Source organism: Vulpes vulpes, chromosome 13 (genome assembly GCF_048418805.1).
Source record: "Vulpes vulpes isolate BD-2025 chromosome 13, VulVul3, whole genome shotgun sequence".
NCBI classification, from domain to species: Eukaryota; Metazoa; Chordata; class Mammalia; order Carnivora; family Canidae; genus Vulpes; species Vulpes vulpes.
Window position 1 is genome coordinate 3,585,609 of NC_132792.1, and position 20,216 is coordinate 3,605,824.

Consider the following 20,216-nt stretch of genomic DNA (forward strand, 5'->3'; position numbering starts at 1 on the left):
TTGTGAACGGCCTCTCACTGTGACTTTGATTTGCATCTTCCTAATGACTAATGATGTTGACCCTCTCTTCATGTGCTTGTTGGGCATTTGTACATCTTTAGAGGGACTTGATTTTTACTTAAAGGTGGAAGGGAAACCAATGAGGTTAGAGGAGTGGATTCTCATAGGAATAGACCCTCTGGTTTCTGGGTGAGAATAGATGAGGCAGAGCAATCACTTGGGGAGAGATAACAGGGGCCTGAGTGATGCTGGTTCACAGCTCGGGCATTGACTTTCTGACACTGGGTAAGTCAGGCCCTGCCTCCGACCCTCAGCTACCCCTGTATGGAACAGGGGCCCTAACAGTACCGTCCACCCAGGAGCAGGCTTGGGGTTAAGTGGCCGGGTGGTCTCAGACAGCCTACCATGGGCCCAGCATGAAGCAGAGCTCTGAGAAGCAGAAATAGCATCGCCACCAGCAGCATGAGGATGCGTTCCTGCTCAAGTCTGATGAGGATGCTGAAGATCCGGTCCCCTGGCAGCTCCATCCACTTCCTCTCCATCCTGTGGCTGCCAGGCTGTGGGGAAAACAGGGACAAGGAGAAGGGAGAGGAATGTGGGATAGAGTAGATATATTTCTGACTGTATTTTCTTCTCTCTCTCTTTCTCGCTGTCTGTCTCTCTCCAAAGCTCTCTTCGTGGACAGACTCCCTTGTCCCTGACCCACAGAGCCCAAGGATGCCAGAGACTCCCGGGGTCCCTGTAGCGCTGGCCATGGGGACTATGGGAGGCTGGGCAGGGAGGACCAGAGAAGGACAGATCCTGTGAGGCCGGGCCCCAGATCCTTGGGGAAGTCTGATTCTGCTTGTGTTCACCTCCATGCACCCCATTCCGCCCGCCCCGTGATGCTTGGCTTGTCTGCACAACTGTAGGTCATGTTTATGTGAAGTGTTTACCATTCACCTTTAATTCCTGAATGTCAGATAACACTTCGTATATGCCTTAAATATGTCAAGTTGAGTCGGGGACAGGTGTCACTTGGCGGGCGCTTTCATACTCGCTCAGCCTTTATGGGGCCTGGGGCCTGTATGGCGGTTTCCAGCTCCCTGACTCATCACACAAACACAGAGGTGATTGGGTGCCCCCGGGGCCCCGTGCTAGGCTTCTCGAGGGGTCACCTTAGAGTATTTCCCGTAGTGCATAACAATTACCTAGTGTCTCATTTCCCTTTTTTTAAAAGTATTTTTATTTTTAAAAATTTATTTATTTATTTATTTATTTATTTATTTATTTATTTATTTTCATTTACCTTTCTTGAACTCCTGTTTTAAGCATTTATGTCTCCCCGACACCCAGCGCGGTTGCCGACACACACGTGGCCTCTAGTCAATAGTAATGTTTGCCCAGTGACTGAGTGAATCACAGGTCTCATCGTGATGAGGGAGGTGGCCTGAGCAGGCTTCGCTGAGACATCTGTAGGGCGGAGATTGTTTTTAAAATTTAAAGCATCAGTTCATGATTAATTCATGCCCCTACACAGGTTGTTTGTTGTCATTTCATAAAGATCAATATCCACGCCGGTATGAAGGTTCCTGCGGCGGGTTTGTCCTGAGTGACCCATGAAGGTAACTGCCGAAATCCCGGACGCTGCTAGGTCTTCCACTGTCCTTTTGTCCTGGGCTCTCTGCTTCCAACCTTGTCCCCCCCCCTTGCTCCCCGAGTGCCCCCGCGTGACCCTGGGTCTGTTTTCCAGAATGCCCATCACCCCTTCTCACGGCCCAGGGCCCGTAGCCCAGGCCGTGCTGCCCTGGTGGGGCCGTCCTGATACTTGTTAGTGGTGGGCTCTCCCTTTCCTTCTTTTTCCTCCCACAAAATTGTGGGCCTTTTTAGAATGATCTGTTAGGTTGGGTTGTGAAAACTGAGTGGAACAAAATGATCAAGGATCCAGTATCATAGCTGTTCTGAAAGTTTTACCCCCCCTCCCGCCAGACCTCCCCTGTCCCCTGTGCTTTAAATACACGTTTTCTTGTTTCATATTTCTTCCAAATATGCCCTTGGCTCCTGAATCCTATACCTATTTTAATTCATTTATTCATTTTTAAAATTTAAATTGAGTGTTTGCCACCATAAAGTGCATCCTTAGTTTTAGATCCAGTGCACAGTGATTTATCGGTTGCGTGGAACACCCGGTACCTTCTTTGGGACTCTGCTGGATTTTGACCTTGGGCTCATTCAGTAGGGATGGACGGAGTCAGGCCCTTTCCTGCCACTGGATAGGACAGCTCGGAAGTGGACGAGACCTTGCCCTCCCAGAGGGAGGGAGGGAAGAGTCCCATGGGGAGGGGGGTTCCCACTCCTAATGTCATAAAAGAGGGGTGACATGGTGTGTAGGAACTGGCAGGAAGTGAAAGGCTCCTTGCAGACATGACATTTGAGCTGAGACCAGGAGGGGAAAAGTGAGGGCCAGCCCCGGGGCGGGTTCTGAGAGCACCTTTGAGAACTACCTCATGCGGACCCCGGCCCAGTGGTTTGGAGGAATAGTGAGGAGCCATGTGCAGGGGTGTCCTAAGGGAAGTGAATTACCCACAGTGGAGCCAGGAGGCAGGGGACGTGGGGGCACGCTGGCCATGGCTTTACTAAGGAGCTGGAGGGCCACTGGAGGCTGACGTGATGGGGCCCTTCGAAAGAGCCCGTCCCTCATGCTGTTGAGTGGGGAAGCACACTGCAGGCAGGGAGCCAGAGGAGAGGCAGGGACACCAGGGTGGGGGCTTGTGTCCACCAGCTGAGGGCCCAGGGAGGCTGTGACGGAGGAGGTGGCCGGGGGCTAGCCTCCCTATAGAACATGTCTTGCAATGGCAGGACTTTCTGAAATTAATGTTGGGCATCCAGGACCACAGTGTTCTCGCTGCCTTCCCTCCCCACTGTGCTCTCATACACCTGTTCTCAGGCTTTTAGAAGTAAATAATGTGAATAATTGAGAAAATAGCAACGCAGAGTCCTCGGGATCCCGCCCACCTGTACGTCAGCTAACTCGAGTACTTCTTGTGAGCAGATTGCACTTATGTCCGTGAATCTCCACCGTTCTCCTAGGAGATGAGTGTGCTTTTTGCAGGTGAAGAAGCCAGAGGTCCAGCTGTGTTCAGCCACTGGCTTTAAGTTTACAGAGAAAGACACACCCCGGTTGGGATTTGAACCAGACCCAGTCTGGCTTTCCGGGCCCTGAGGAGAAAGTCCAAGTAACGGGGTGGACTCTGGGTACCTGTGGGTTTCCGGGCTCCGGCCTCTGAATCGTTTATTCTGGAGCTGGAAGAGAGCATCTGCCTCATTGATGTCTGGATCAATAGATGACAGGGCTGAAAGGGGCATTTCTGTGGTTGGGAGGAACGGGGAATACTCTTTGTGGCCATTCGAGATCATGAACCTTGCCGGTCCTGGGACACCACCTGGCCCTCGACGGCGGACACGTCCGGGTCAGGGTAATGGCTGCACCTGCCCTGTCCCCACACTGTCCATCCGTGAGATGTCCTCTTGGACTCCTCCCCACCGTCCTGGGACAGCTTCTTGCTAGGTCATACTTGCAGGGCAGGTTTTCAGGGACGTGTTTAAATACGAAATGACACCCCTCCATTCATTTCAAGAGAGCCTCTTTCTAACCTTGAATGGAAGGGTCCTTGTTCCTCCAGATTACTCTCCACCGCGTGCTTGCTGTCACCAGGAAAGCAGCAGCCACTTTGTTCTCTGTAGGCCAGATACTGTGGCGGTAAGATGCTCACGTTCTTGAGCTAACCCCGCAAGAGAGGTGTTATGAGCCCTATTCGCAGATGAGAGCATCGAGGCCTGGAGAATCTGAGGCATCCGCTCCAGGGACTAATAAAGGTCAGGCTTTGTCGTCATGGTGGTTTGGTGCCAGACTCTGATGCCTCCGCTGCACAGAGCTGCCTCCCCCTACCCTGAGTGGTCTCAGTTTTCTCTTTGGTGGAATGGAGGCGTTGGGCTCACCGACCGCTGAGGCCCTCCAGCTCTGCGGGTCTGCGAGCTGACAGCTGGCCCCTCCAGAGGCCATCCCCAGTGGGGTCCGTGCCCCTGCAGGCTCCATGCGCCCCCGCAGAAGGAGGAACCCCCAGGATCACCTGCCCTCACGCCGCGCAGGACACACGGACTGTCCCCCTTCCTCTTGGCGCCCGGCAGGCTCCAGGATACGCTGCTCCACGCGGCTTTAAGCACCCCCCTTCCTGTCCCTGCTTAGCTTTCTATTTTGGCTGGGAGGGTGGCTGGAGGAGGGCGCCCACGCGTGTGTGAGAAAGTCGAGAAGGCTCGCAGATCTTGTGGGTGGTCAGTGCGAACGCAGACGCAGCCTGAGTCACTGCCGCGCTTGGGAAGCTAATGACAGGCGGCGGCGAAGCTGGGTGCCCAGGCGTGGCAGCCGGGCCCACACTGCGCGTCTGAAATGCCAGCCTTGACTCACGCGCTGGGGGCCCGGCGGCTTGCATTCACCTCCTCTCCTGTTTATGCTGAGGCGTCAGGAAGGGTAAATAGAGCGCTCGTCCGCGGAGGGGGGTGGCCCAGGCATCCCTGCCTCCCCACGCCCGCCGCTCCTCTGCGGGATGCCCTCAGGATGCCCACGGCCCACGCCGCCGCCCCTTCCCGCTTGGTGGACACGCGCAAGGGACAGAAGGAGCTCGGGCCTGCGCTCAAGACAAGAGGGTCCAGTTAGCACCTCCGTCCCGGGTAGTGGCTGCTTCCACGTCTCAGGGGAAGTGTATTTGATTAGAAAGAAGAGGAATCAGCGTGCATCCGATCGTGCATACGTGCCCCGCCCTTGATTTGTTGATTCTTCCATCCGCCTTCTCCTTCACCCCACACATGTTAACCGTGTACTTTTCTCTGCCCTGTCTTATTGCTAAAAGTGGTGGCCGTCCCTTGCTTTATTTCTTTTAAAGATTTTATTTATTTATTCATGAGAGACAGAGAGGCAGAGACACAGGCAGAGGGAGAAGCAGGCTCCTTGCAGGGAGCCCGACGTGGGACTCGATCCCAGGACTCCAGGATCACGCCCTGGGCCAAAGGTGGCGCTAAACCGCTGAGCCACCTGGGCTGCCCTGTCCCTTGCTTTAAAGAGCTCAGGGTCTAACCTGCAGGCGAGGTGCAGGTGGTCAGGGCTGTTTCCGTCTGCACGCAGCCAGCTGGGCCTTGCGCGGGGAGGGGCGGCCTGGCTGCTCATGGGGGTGCTTCCTGGAGCTGCTGCTTGGACACCGAAGCCTGGGAGCTCATCAGGTGGAGATGAGAGGTGGGCTGTCCAGGGGGAGTAGAGCTTGAGTACAGGGAGGGCATGTCCCGAGGGGGTGAATGCTCTGAGGAGGCCAAGGGGAAGGTTCCGGCAGGTGAGGAGACAGGGAGGATGGGCTGCAGGCTAGGAAGGGCCCAGAGTTTGCAGGGCCTGGTGTTCCTGCCCAGAGTTTGTGCTGTGCTGAGGTTAAGGTCTGGTGTGTCAGGGTGGGCTGCCCCTGCCCCGAGGCTGGGCTGTGTGTAGAGTCGCGCAGAGCATCCCACTCAAGGGACTCAGCTACCCAAGGTCCAGACACAGTTTTACCCCTAGATGCCTCTGAGGCTTGGATAGCTCCTCAGCCACCCGGATGTCCCACATTCTCGGCTCCAACATGAGGGGACAGAGCGGTGTGATCATAAGAGCTTGCACTTACTAAACATTTACCATAGGCCAGGCTCCAAGGCAATTTCCAGTTGGGAAACTGAGGCACAGTGAGTCATAATGGTTTTGCTTGAGGTTGTACAGCTGCTGAGGGCTGAGCTCTGGATCCCTTGGTCTGGCCAGGCTCATGTAGGCTGCCTGTGTGGGTCATAGACTTCTCTGCGCATCCTCACATCATGGCACTTACCCACGTGGACCACAGTTGTGACCTGGCTCTCTCCTTTCTGGCTTGTGTCTTCTGAGGGCCCAAGAGCCGTGGCTCGGTGGCTGTGTGTCTCTGGTGCTCTGTGTGCTTGGTCCCCGGGTGTCGAAAGAAGGCACGTGTCCATGAGAGGCTCCACCTTTTGTTCCTAAGCAACTGCTCTGACAGGACAGTGTTGACCCACATTCTGGATGGGAACACTGAGGCTCAGAGATGTCACATGACTTGTCCATGTGCCTGGAGAGAAGTAAGGCCCCGGGGTTGGGATCCAATGCCAGGGAGATGCTCTCACAGCAGATACTTCTTGGGTCGCCCTCCCTCCTTGATGAAGAAATGCTGATTTTCATGCCTGATGAGATCATTTTCCTGGAACATGCAGCAGGTTCTCCTCGAGGTGATCATGCCAGCCCGAAAACTGGAGTTAGTACCTGGGTAGCATGTCTGCCTGGAGTAAATCTCCTGGGGGATGGGATCCAGTGATGTGGCTACAGGTGGTTGAGAAAGATTTCTGCTGCTCGCGGGTCCTCTCAGGCCCCGGGGAACGCAGCGCATTCTGATGGGGTGCTCCAGGCTCCGGCGTGGCTCCCCCTAGAACATTCTGTGTCGTGCTCTGGTTTCCCATCTCGGTCCTCACCGTTCTGCTCTGGAGCATGAGAGGGCCCTTTCCGGAACCTGTCCCCACTTACCCTGTTGTAATTCTTTGATTTATAATCTTCTGAGCACATTAGCTCTGCGTGCCCTTTTCATAAAGTAAATGCTGACACGCATTAAGATCAACACGCTTCTTTTTTTTTTCATTTAATCTTTCAAAGGCCACGCACTTTGAAGATTGATGTTTTAAAGGAAAAAATACATATTAAAGGGAGATGTGTTTGTAAAAGGATTTGTTTCCAAACGGGATCTAATGAGGTGTTGAAATGATGGTATTTCTCCAAAACACAGCTGTTATCCACCTTTATCTGCGGTGGATGTGTTCCAGGACCCCCGATGGATGCCTGAGTCCACCGATTGCACAAACCCTATGTGGATGTTTTTTTTTTTTTTTTCCTGTACGTCCATACCGGGGACAAAGCTTCATTTATAAATTAGTCACAGCGAGAGATTCACAGCGGTAACTAATCATAAAATAAAACGGTGATAACAGCGCTGTAATAGAAGTTACGGGAAGGTGGTCTCTCTCTTTCGAAACACAGTACTCGCCTTCTCGTGTTGGCGGGATATGGCAAGAGGCCCACGCGACGAGAGGGAGTGAGGGGATGTCGCAGGCCCTGTGACAGGGCGTTAGGCCACTACTGAGTTTCTGATGATGTGTCAGCAGGAGGACCGGCTGCTTCTGGGCCGCGGTTAACCCGGGTAATTGAAACCACAGAAAGCAAAACTGTGGATAACGAGGGACCACGGTAGTCTGGATGTTTTCCACAGATCTCCCCAGAGGCAACCGACGCTGGTCTACAACATATGAGAAAATGCAAATAACCGGTTAAACATTTCAGAAATATCGCAAGAAGATTCACAATTACTCAATGTTAGTTGGCGTGGAGGCTGGGCCTCCAGGGACCCTGGATCTTGGAAAAGAAAGGAGGGAGGCCTGGATCCCGTGAGCGATCTTTTGAATTTCTGCCAGCGGTGTCGAAGGCAGAAATCAAATAATCACCGCTGGCTGCTGAGTGATTGCCAACCGCCAGGAACTGGCTGAAGTTCTTTAGCACCTGATGGTCTCCAGCCCCAGGAGCTGACACACTGGCACGTCCCCCACGTCTGTGGACAGGTGGAGACTAAAGAGGGTCACGTGTTGTAAGGACTCAGGCTCAGCTATGATGCCGGAGGAGGAGGAGGACCGCCTGGGGAAGAGGGTGGTGACCAAGACAGCCAGGGTGGCGGCTTTGGAGATGGAGAGAAGGGGTTGGATTCGAGAAGCGGTGGTCAGAACTGGTTGTCTTTGGGGGTATCTTTGTCCATTCCGGTGGTCTGAACAAAATACCATCCTGGGTTGCTTATGAACCACAGAAATGCGTGTTTCTCATGCATGGTTCAGGAGACTAGGAGTCCGAGGTCAGGGGGCAGCAGGGTCTGATGAGGGCCATGGTCTAGGTGCAGACTTCTGTGTCCTCACATGGCGGAAGGGGAAGGGAGCCCTCTGGGGTCTCTTTGGTAAGGGCGCTAATCCCATTCATGGAGGTTCCACCCTCATGACCTACTCGCCTCCCAGAAACTTCACTTTGGGGGTTAGGTTTCAACTTATGGATTTTGGGAGGACACAGTTATACCCCAGAATATGGGAAGGTGAAGGGGGGACCACCTGCTGATGCCCGGTTGACACCAGACAACGGGGTAGGTGGTGGCCGCTTGGGTGCCACCCCTCCTGCCTCGGGTGTAAGGAGCGGAGCGTCCTCTATCTCCTGGCTCTGTTCCCAGGGCAGAGAGCCGCAGGCCCCGGTTCTGGAAGAGAGAACAAGCATCCTTTCCCACCCACATCGTGAGTTTTGCGTGCCGTTGAATATACCATTCTGGATCCTAGTGGCTTCCAACTGGAGACAAGCAAACACACAGAAAGAAAAAGCTCAATGAAATCGGGTGATGAAGGAAAAAGCAAATTCAAAATGAAGCATTCCCACAATTAACTGTGAATGCATTAACAGTTATTCTTGGTGACTTAAGCTTTATGTGTCACTGGAGGGTTGGGACTAACATCTGTTGTCAGCCTTCTGTGTTACCCCCGGGGGTAAAGATTTATCTCAGATTTGCAGAGGAGGCAACTGAGGCTTGCAGAGTTTTGTCACTTGCAGTAAATTGTCGAGCAGATAGCTGGCTCCTGGCTTGTTTATCCCCAGACCTGATGATTGTACACACACACACACACACACACGCACACGGATGCACACACACACCGCCCTGAAGGCCCTGCTCCAGATGCCGCCTAGAATTACTGCTTTCTGCACGACAATTGCTATATCCAGACCACTTTTTGAAGTTCTGGAAGAAGAGGAGCTTCATTTCTGAAACAGAAGCATCCAGTTCTTCTTCCCAAAGCTGCTGCCTTGGCCTCCTTAGGTCACCCAGGTGGGCAGCAGGTGCGTTTTTCTGGTCTCTGGCACAGGATGTGGCTACTTGCTTGGTTTTCCCATCAGAGCTGGGGCTAGAAAAGCTGCATTGGGCTTCCCACTTTAGCACGAGTGTTCCCAGATCCCATCCCGAGTCTCACTACGGGATCGGGGTGTGGGACCCAGGAATCGGCTGGGTGGTTCTGCTGGGGAAGGTCCTTGCCCCAAATGTTGAGGAAGATCGGACTCCCCCGCAGTGGGGTCCCTGCCGTGCTGTGGATGAAGAGGTGAGGATAACGTCCTTCCCTCGTCCTGCAGGGTTCCTCCCTGACACCTGCACTTGCTGCAGAACCCGGGGCCGGTCCTCAGTGCTGGACAAGTCTACAAGGGCTCACCTGGCCGGCCTCGTCAGCATCTGGAATCACAAGGAACGTGCTCTCCCCCCACATAATCCACGCCTGTGCTCACACCCCTTCTTGGAGAGCCTGTGTTTTGCGTCGCTCTGTTTCTCCTTGTTGAATCTGCCTCCCTTCCGTGCTCACACTCCGCCTGCGGCTCGGTTCCCTGATACTGTCCCAGATTCACTAACCCCACACATGTCTGTGAACCTCTCCTGTGTACCAGCCACTGTGTGAGCCCTGGAGTGCTCAGAAAGCCGTAAGCCGACCTGACTCCTGCTTGTAAGGGCCACACACATCTCTCCACCTGCAAGGAACACTAAGCACCATGCTTATTTTTTCCAAAATAGTTTTTGTTCATTACTTTAGTAGTAAGACCCTATTTGACAACGAAAACAGTTAAATAGTTGGGAAAAAATCCCTTTCGTTGGTTACCCTTGCCTATCGTTCTCTTGGTTGGTTTTGCACTGTTGTGCAGATGGGAAAACCCGGGCTCTGAGAGGCGATGAGACGCACACGGCGGGTAACTCGGTAGGAGGTGGACATTGGCTCCCAGGTGCGGCTCCCTGACTTCACAGCTGGGTTCTCTCTTCTGCTTTCTTCTGACCCTTATGTCCTGTGTCTTGTTAATCAGAGCCACCCGTGGTCGGCCTGGGGATGACGGGGTCTTAGGACATTGTGGCGGAGAGGGCATTTCATTGCCACCGAAACACAATGCTGGCCCGGGATCCCTGAGCGGCGCGGCTCCTCCTGTGCCTGGCCTTTCATTGCCTCACGATATGGGCCCATCCCTAGGGGGGCAGATGTGACGTCACAAGTCTCCCAGAAAGGGCAGACCTGTGGGGGGGGGCGCCCCATAATGATTGTTCTGAATGAATGCAGAGCAGAGGGGGTGGGAGTTCCACCGCGTGTTATTTCCACTCTGCCTCCTGGAATAAAATTGACAATAGCCAGACTTTGTGCCGGGATCCGGACGCGGACGCCTTCTGTGTATTAACGTTTTTCACTTAACAATCCCATGAAGAAAGTATTGTGATGACTCTCATTTTTCAGAGGAGGACGATGAGGCCCAGGATGGGCAGGAGCAGGTCCTAGGTCACCCAGTGTGAGTGGGACCCAGCCGGCTGGTCCAGAGCATATGTGTGTGCGTGTCCGTGAGCCCTGGAGACGGACGCTGTTCTCTCCCCCACCCACAAGCAAGGCCGCCCTGCGGCATGTGTCACATGGCCTCTGCCCCCTGTATCCAGGGTCCTTCATTCACCCTCACCTTTCTCTCTAGGTGCCCGTCCCTAAATCATGCTTGCCAGGTGCATGCCTGGCAGTGGGGGGGAAGCCTCGCTCAGTGTGGGGGGAAATAGCAGGGCAGGTGTGCCTACCCCAGGTGACCTGAGGCTGTGAGGACCCACGGAGGTGGGGAGCTCTCCTTGCTTTTTGTTTTTAGAGGTTTTATTTAAATCCAAGTTCGTGAACATACAGTGTAATATTAGTTTCAGGTGCACAACAGTGATTCGGCACTTCCATATAACACTCAGTGCTCGTCACGCCCTCCTTCATCCCCCTCCTCTCTGGTGACCATCAGTGTGTGTGCTCTAGAGTTGTGTCTTGGCTTGTCTCTCTCTCTTTGCTCTTTGCTTGTTTCTTAAATTCCATATATGAGTGAAACCATACGGCACTTGTCTTCCTCCGACTTATTTCACTTAGCATCGTGCCCTCTAGTTCTGTCCATGTCATTGCAAATGGCAGGATTTCATTATTATTTTTTAAAGATTTTATTTATTCATGAGAGACACAGAGAGAGGCAGAGACATAGGCAGAGGGAGAAGCAGGCTCCCGAAGGCAGACGCTCAACCGCTGAGCCACCCAGGCGTCCCCAGGATTTCATTCTTTTTTGATGGCCGAGTACTATTCCATTATAGATAGACACTACTCATCTTCTTTATCCGTTCATCTACCGATGGACATCTGAGCTGTTTCCATAGTTGGGCTAATGCTGCTGTAAACATCAAGGTGGATGCATCCCTTTTAAGCAGAGGCAGGTTTGCATAGATAAGCTTGGGCCTGGCATGACCTTGTCACTCAAGAATCTGCCTTCCCCATGTGCCTTCCACCCGGGGAAGCATCCAGGACTCTCTGTCCTCATCACTCTCCTTGTGACTGGCACCTGATTGCTTTGTCCCAGTCCTAAGCATTGTAAGGACAAGGTTAACCTTTAAGCTCACTAGGTGTAGCATCTGGACATGCGCAGGCTTTCAGGAAATGCAAGTTGGGAGTTGAGCATCTCATCAGATGTGGCTGAATGATTGCCGTCTCTAGCCCTGGAGGTGGCACTGGTGGTAGTAGGAAGTTAGTGCAGGGTCATCTGTGGTGTGTGTGTGTGTATGTGTGTGTGTGTGTGTGTGTGTGTGAGGGGGGTGGATATGGTGTCTATGTGTGGATCGTGGGTCAGGTGTATTGCATGTTGGATGTGTGCTGGGTACATGCCACAGGGATCCCATGTGTCTGATGGCTATTATGTGTTGGCGTGTAGGTATTATGTGTGTATAATGGGTGTTTTGTGCTTTTGTCTGAGGGTGCACTGGGTGTTATGAGTGTAACATGAGTGTGGAGTGTTTTGAGCGTGTGTCATGTCTGCTGTGTGCACATGGACCATTTGGGTCATTTGTTATGTAGCATTAGATACATAACACACACACTACTAGTCCACACATTCTGTATTTTGAGAAGCCAGTGAACCCCACTGCTTGGGCAATGGAGATGACCGCTCTTTGAGCCATTTGTATATTTATGAACACGGTTGTGTGGCACTTTGTCCTGCAGAGCTGGCATCTTCCTGCCCAATGTGAAATTTTAACAACAAAATCTGGCCTATATTTTTAAAAATGCATGTACGTGTGAGCAGGCTCTAACCCCATATTGGGCACTTCCTATCTCTGTTGATCGTGAAAACCACCTTATGGGGCAGGCTCTCCTTTACTCCTGGATGCATAATGAGGACACCATGGATCAGAGAAATCCAGCAAAGCAGCGGGCACAAGGTCATGTAGCCCCCCTGGGAGCTGGTGATCTCAGGCCTGATTCCAACCTCCAGTCTCTGTACCAGTGGTTCTCAAAGAGGTGTTGGCATCAGAATTCCCTGGAAGGTGCGGACACCAATTCCTGAGCCTCGTCCCTACAGTTTCTGGTTCAGTGTGTCTGGGGTGAGACCCAAGACTTTGCTTTCAGACTAAGTGATGCTGAAGCTGATGACCTGAGGGCCACATGTGTAGACCACTCCTCTGGACACACTCTCTCTACTCACATAGAAAGAGTAAAAGAGACAGTTGGGATCCAAGCCATTGGTTTTGGATTCCTGCAGATTCCTGCAATATCTGCAAATTGGACTAAGTACAATCACCAGCAAAATCAATAGGGAGGATTTTTTTTTTTAAAAGATTGTGCTCATTTGAAAGAGAGTAAGAGCGAGGGAGAGAATCTGAAGCAGACTTTGTGCTGAGCACAGAGCCCACCGTGGAGCTCCATTCTGAGACCCTGACATCATGACCTGAGCTGAAACCAAGAGTCAGACATTCAACCAACTGAGCCACCCAGATGTCCCAATATTGAGTTATAAAACATTTTATTTTATTCTGTGTAATTGTTATGGCCATGTAGTTGGCATATGACATCACACTAGTTTCAGGTGTGCAACAGCATGTCTCAACGATCCTGTACATTACTCAGTGCTCACCATGATAAGCGTGGTTGCCGTCTGTCACCACACCTCATGACAGTGTTATCGGCTGTATTCCCTATGCTGTGCTTTTCATCCCTGTGACTTATTTATTTTTTTAACTGGAAGTTTGTACGTCTTCATCCCCTTTACCTATTTCACCTGTTTGCTGAGCTCTTTCCTCTGACAACTGCCAGTTTCTGTTCTGTATTTGTGAGACATTTCTGTTTTTTTTGTTTATTCATTTATTCTTTAGATTCCTCACATATAAGTGAAACCATCTGTTATTTGTCTTTCTCTGTTTGACTCCATTCACTTAGGGTAATATCTGCTAGCTCCATCCATGTGGCTGCAGATATTTGGCAAGATTTCATTCATCCCTCTTTATGGCTGAGTAATATTCCAGTGCAGACATATACCACGTCTTCCTTATCCATCCATCCATCCATCTAGCAGTGGACACATTTGAGTTGCTTCCATTTCTTGGCTGCTATAAATAATGCTGCATTAAACAGAGGGATGCATGTATCTCCTCAAATTAGTGTTTTCATTTTCTTTGGGTAAATACCGAGCAGTGGAATTATTGGATCATATGGTATTTGTTTTTAATTTTGGGTGTGGGGGGGTACCTCCATGCTGTAGAACTGGTATTTTAAATGTGACCTCATCTTCCTCATTGACTAACTGGGTATTTGCTGATAATGAATCACTTGATCTTCAAAAGGAACAGTCAGCTTTTCACCAATAAGCTGTGTTTGCATCAACAAGTTCAGGGCTTTAGTTTATTCGTCCTGAGTGGTAGGATGGGAGGGGTGCATTTTCCCAGGAGAAAACAGTATTTTGCATGGTGTTCTCCATGCACGAAGTATTTTTTTCTTCTTGATATTAATTCCCAAGCCATTCCACTGCCGAGGGTCAGAAGTGCAGGCTTCAGGGTCAGTGCTGTTCTTCTGTATGGCGAGCGGGGGCCAGTACCACCCGCTGCAGAGATGTTTCACGGAACACGTGAAATAAGTTTGGAACCCCTCCCACCCCGGGCAGTGTTTGGTGTGCAGCAGGCTGGAGTGTGCACGTGTGCTGTCCTTGTCCCCTCTCTGTTCCTTACTCTGCAACATCCTCACCCAGTCAGGGACCAGGGAGGGTCAGGAATGATTGACACTGGCAGCCACAAGCAGGAGTCAGGTGGCTTTGCTGGCTCTGCAGTATCGTCAGGATGGAGGCTGAGCATGAGTCGGGGAAGAGGGGGAGAGGCAGCTGTCCCGGTGTTGAAAGTGATAATGAAGTCAAGGGCAGAGTGGCTTTATTTGCTGGCCCTCTGTCCAGCTCTTGCTGGGAGTACCTTGACACTGAAACTGAGCAGTGGGTTTCTGACCTTGACTGGCCCAGCTACGCACCTTGAGGCCTCTGCCATGAGGGAGAGAGGTTTGCAGCACATTTTGTGCGCCAGGCATCCCTGGGCGCATCAGCTTGAAATACTGGCTTGCAGGATTTATAGAGGCTACGTTCTAGGATCTGTTGCATTTTAATTTGGTGAGTGGAATTCTGTGTCTTCAGAAACGTTTCCCTGCCTGGTACCCTTGCCAGAGCTGAGACGCAGAGTTAAGGCCCTGCTCAGCTCTTGTTCCCTTATTCTGGCTTGGCATGACTGCACTTGGCATGACTCACTGCACAGTGAGGTCGGGCTCTGAACCCCAGTGATGCTGGTCTGGTCATTGAGACGTCAGGGGAGCAAATGGAAGAGAGACTTTGAGAGGAGACCCAGGTGCCAGCCAAGAGAGACTGGATCTCCTCTTAGCTTCCCTCCTCTCTCTCGCATTCTCCCCTTCCCCAAGATCATGCCAGCTGCCTCCCAGTGAGAACCTGCTGGCTCCCCAAGAACCTGTTCATGGCAAGTAATTACCTCCTGTCCCATGGGGACTCCTCCTAGGTAGCTTGTATCACCCCATTACACATGGTAGCAAACTGAGGCTTGGAGAAAGTGCAGACACCACAAGAACATTCTAGATGTGGAAAATGGGTCCTGATGAGAGCGTCTCTGATCCTTTTCCCTATCTGTATTGTGGGGCAGTAACTTTTATCACAGAATTCTTCTTGGAGAAAATCAGGTAACTTACAGAAAATACTTTATGCAGCACCAAGGATATAGTAGCTGCTGCATAAAAGTCAGTTTCTTTCCCTTTCTCCATATCATTGATGTCTGGATGATTTCATATCCTCAGAAAATTCAGCCCGCCTCGAGTCTTTCTTCCTCTTGCTTCATTTCTCTCTTTTTTTAAGATGTATTTATTTATTCATCACACACACACACACACATACACACACACACACACACACAGAAGCAGAGATGTAGGCAGAGGGAGAAGCAGACTCCTTGCAGGAGCCCAGTGTGGGACTCAATCCCAGATCCTGGGATCATGACCTGAGCCAAAGGCAGGCACCCAACCGCTGAGCCAGCCAGGCATTTCTCATCCTTGGACTCTTTTAATTTTGCTCTCTCTGATCTTCCCCAGCCAGCCCTCTTGTTATTGGCCCTAAGATCTCCTAGCTTGGAAAATTAGCATCCTGTCAAGTTGGGTTCAACATCTGCTTGGCAACGGCACCCACTCCCTCTGCTTCCCGTGCTTGGTAGAAAGCACATCTGGCCCTGCCACCCCAGGCACCTTCGCACTTTAGAGATGGTATTTATACTAACTGTGATAAAGTCATTTTCAATTACTGTTATTAATCATTATGCGTGTCAGGAACTGTGCAAAGTGCTCTGTGTGGTAGACTCATTTAATCTGTCTGTCACCTATCAGTTTTGTGCTATTATCAGGGCTCAGGTTATAGAGGAGAAGTTAAGTGACTCGCTCAAAGTCCCCCAGGTAGAAGGTGGAAGAGCAGGGATTCTTGCTCCATTGGCCATGGAGCATGTGCTCACAGTTGGGCGGCTGTTGCCTACCTGGCACTGACAGGTGAGGAAGGGTGGTAGACTAGCCCCGCTTTAGGATGAGGATACTCGGGTCCAAGTCTGGTCCTTCCAGGACTGAGCTGAGTGACATTAAGTGTGTCTTCCTGTCTCTGTGTCTTTTCCTATCAAAGGAACCTCTGAGCACTGACATCCAGTGGACCCCCCATGGTCCCATTGGTCGGGTACGTTGGGTTCCCCTCTTGGAAGCCCTGGCTCTCTGTTTGGCTTATGTAGATCTCAACCTGTTGCTTTCTCTCTTGTTTTTTCAGGTAATGAACCAAAAAGATCATGTCTGAAGTACAAGGAACGGTTGAGTTTTCTGTAGAGCTACATAAATTTTATAATGTGGATCTCTTTCAGAGAGGGTAAGTATGCATCACTGCATCTATTTGTGTGTGTCTGCATATGCAGTTGACCCTTGAACAACATGGGTTTGAATAGGGCAGGTCCACTTGTACATGATTTTTAAATATGGTGTGGTGCTGTGGATGTCATTTCTGTGCCTTATGATTTTCTTAATAACATTTGCTTTCCTATAGCTTACTTTAGTGTAAGAATACAGTGTCTGATACCTACAACTTACAAAATATGTGTATTTGACTGTGTTATCAGTAAGGCTTCTGGTCAACAGTAGGCAATTAGTAGTTGAGTTTTTGGAGAATCAAAAGTCCTACATGATTTTCGTCTATATGGGTGTAGGTGGGTGCCTTGAACCCCATCATTGTTCAAGGGTCCTCTGTGTGAGTGTGTGTGTGTGTCTCTGTGTCTGTGTATTTCTTCTGGTAGAAAGTAGAAGTGGAAAAGTCAGGTTATAGGGCATTTTGGATTAATGAGAAAAGGATTTTCATTATTTTTCCTGCCCACTTGTTTAGGACAGTTGAAAATCACCCATATACCCACAGACTTGAGAATGCTAACTTGTGCCCTTCCTCCTGCACTTCCAGCCACCTTCTCTCTTCTGTGTTGCTCTTCCCATTACTTATGTCAGCCAGTCAGTTTTAAAGGGAAAGGAATTTATAAGAAATGAATCTTGCTTATGTATCTCTGAGAAAAAGGTATTTGTATGATCAATATTTGTAGGAGCCATCTCCCCAAAACTGCAGATCTTAAAACCTGTGCCTTGATCTCTCAAGAACTGAAAATTTATGATGCCCTCTTTAAATGCAGAATTAAAATAGAGATGCTTGCAATGTTTGAGGATATGCTCTGAATTGGATATTTTACACGCATGATTTCAGTAGGTCTTCATGGTAGACTTAGGGTCACTCAGGATCAATGGTTCCATCTATCGATTTGTTTTTGTTGCATAACAAACCGCCCTAAACCTTAGTGGCTTAAAACAACAGCTTTCCATTTAGCTCATGATTCTGAGAGCAGGCAGTTTGAAGCAGGCTCCAGATGGGCGGTTCTGCTGAGCAGGAGCAGGCCTGGCTGCTCTCATCCGCACTTGTTTCCAGGTCTGGGCCCTCGGCTGGGAGGCAGCAGGTGAGCCTGGACTTGTTTATATGGCAGACAAGCCCTACAAGCAGGAATGGAAATACACACGATGTCCTGGTAGCTAGCCTCAGACTCATGCAGGGTGATTTCGTTGGTCTTCTGCTGGCCAAAGCCAAGTGCAAAAGCATCTAGACTCAGGGTGGAGAAGTAGAGACAATCTTATGATGGAAATGGAAGGATCCATGCACACTTTTAGAGTCTGCTACTGGGGCTCGTCTCCAGTTTCAGAAGGAGAGTTCTGAAGTTAATGCTTCAAGTGCCTCTTGTATATTATGGCCCCTTGTTACATGAGGTGAAATTCAGAGGCTGGGTCATTTTGGTAGGTGACCCAAATCAGGTGGTGAGGGGAAAAGGAGATGATTCTGACCAGCTGTATTCCAGGGACAGGGGCACATGAGAGGTTGTAGCCGGAGTTCTGGAGTTGAATTTTGAGGAAGCAAAGCTCTGTGCATCCTCTAGCAGCTCATCACCTTTGGTTTGCCCCTCCCTCACTTAATCAGAAATTGTGTGGCATAGTGAAGAGAGTCTGGGCTCGGGGCCAGAGCCTTCTGAGTCCTGGCTTGGTACCTGGAGCTTCCTGGAGCCCCTTTAGTACCTCGCTCCATTCTGGTCTTCAGGTTTGATAAGATCATGTGTCTATCATAGTGTTAGACACTTGTACTGATTATTTCCTAAGTCCTCATCACCAACTATAGAGTGAGTGATGGTATCTTTATTTTGTCGACAGGTAACTTGGGATGAGGGGGTGAAACAGTCTGCAGCTGTTACATAGAGTAAGAATCTGAGACTGAGTTGCCCTTTTTCTATTATATAGGCCTGGTCTCCAGCCTGGGCTGCCTTCTCCCCAGGGCTGCACAAAACATCTATCAAGATGTGGGGAGAAAATATTAAGATTCCTGCTTACAACTGTTTTCATCAAAAATCAGAAAGAGAGATCAAGCCCTGTTAATAATTAGAATCCAGACTGACCCTGGAAGCCTTCCGTGTCCATATGGCACACAGTTGTGAGTTCCACTCAGTCACTCTGGTATCAGATAAAAAGAGGGCGTTCCACTGCACTCATGAGTTGGTGACATTGCTCTCAAGTTACAAAATATGATGGCTTGTGACTGGGCAGTTATGCACATATGTAAATTGTGTTCTATCTTTATACTAGCCCTCATAAAATAGCTAGTGGCTTAAAAACAAATACTGTAGGGACATCTGGTGGTTCAGCAGTTGAGCATCTGCCTTTGGCTCAGGTTGTGATCCCAGGGACCTGGGATCGAGTCCTGTATCAGGCTCCCCTCAAGGATCCTGCTTCTCCCTTTGCCTGTGTCTCTCTACCTCTCTCTCTCTCTCCGTGTCTCTCATGAATAAATAAATTTTAAAAATCTTTAAAAAATACTTTAGAACACTCATGAATTGAAAGTAATATTACTAACAAAAGTATAGCAAACAGGTGGAAATGACAACCACACTGAGCTTCTAGACAAGCCTGTTCACACACACACACTGAGGTGGGATGATGAGCAGATCAGATTCAAAAATGAATAGGCTGAGAAATTCAAACTTACTTAAAGAACTATTTGATATATAGATTTGTAACCATAATTATTCTTAATACACCTTACCCTAATTACATTCTGGGCCTTCAAGTATTGACTAAGTCTTGTATGAAATCGTCACCATTAGCAGGATCTTTCAAGGGGCACATCCAGAACTCAGAGAGGGCCCTGTGCAGTTGCTTAGGGAGTTTACAAGACAAGCGTGGAAACCATGACTCACTCAGCAAGCCTAAGACCCTCTAGGTCTGTGTGTTTTGGGGAGTCTTCTTGTGTAGCCATGCTCACCGCCAAAGTCTAATATTTAATTAGACTAAATTAAAACCAGAACATTGAATCACTGTATGCATATTTTTAGTAAGAGCAAAAAAGGTTATGTGTTCTTTAATATAAAAAGTAATTAATTTTTAAAACATGGAATATTACATCCCTTATCTTTTAAAACATCTTTTTCTATTCTTAACAATGCATATTGCATAGGAGTATGCAGTTGTACATGTATGTGTTTATCAATAGATAGACATATATTGGCGTTGCTCAATGATGTTTCTACTGTAGGTATGAAATCATCGGTAGTTGGTAACCAGAGGTCTAGTGGAACAAGGACTCTCACAAATTTCTTCTAGATCTTCATGCCAGCACTTCATGATGTTGGTATGGATGAGGTGATGTGATGAGGGCATAATCTTATGATCCCACATGCTTACAGTGGGCTTTGTAGCAGCCATGGCCATGAACAGGGTGGGGCATCATTTGGATGAAGGCAGTTAGAACACTTAAGGACATGGAGTGGGTTCTAAGATCTGTAAAGCCCTATCAGCAGTAAGCCCTTGAGGTTGAAAGTCCCCAGTCTGCTGGGATCAGGCTGCAGAGACAGGCTAGGTGCCGTGCAAGCCAGGATTCTGCAGCTGCTGGAGGGGCACCTGCCAGGCATGGTCTGTGCTGCTCGAGCGCCAAGGATTTTCCCGCTATGAGTCCCACAGGAGCCGTGCTCAGAGTGAGATGTAGTTACTTTACCCAGCAAACACTCCATGGGGAAGTGATGATTGCAATCCAAGCCTAGCAGGCGAGGTGTGTGCCCCACGTGAAAGAAAATGAAGGATTCCCCATGTCATTGAAGAAAAGGAAGATGGCACTGGGGGAGGCTGGCCCATTGTGGGGTGTCAGGATGTGCTCCAAAGGTCCTTGG

General features: G+C 50.0%; 1 protein-coding gene across 1 annotated transcript in view; it reads left to right on the forward strand.

The window, feature by feature from the left end:
* The window catches only part of FAM135B (family with sequence similarity 135 member B), a 276,991-nt gene that overhangs the window by 80,651 nt on the left and 176,124 nt on the right, over window positions 1-20,216 (forward strand). Inside the window, exon 2 of the mRNA XM_072733864.1 lies at window positions 16,256-16,351. Within this exon, the coding sequence (XP_072589965.1) occupies window positions 16,275-16,351 (77 nt within the window). The 5' untranslated portion in view covers window positions 16,256-16,274. The remainder of the gene's footprint in view (window positions 1-16,255; window positions 16,352-20,216) is intronic.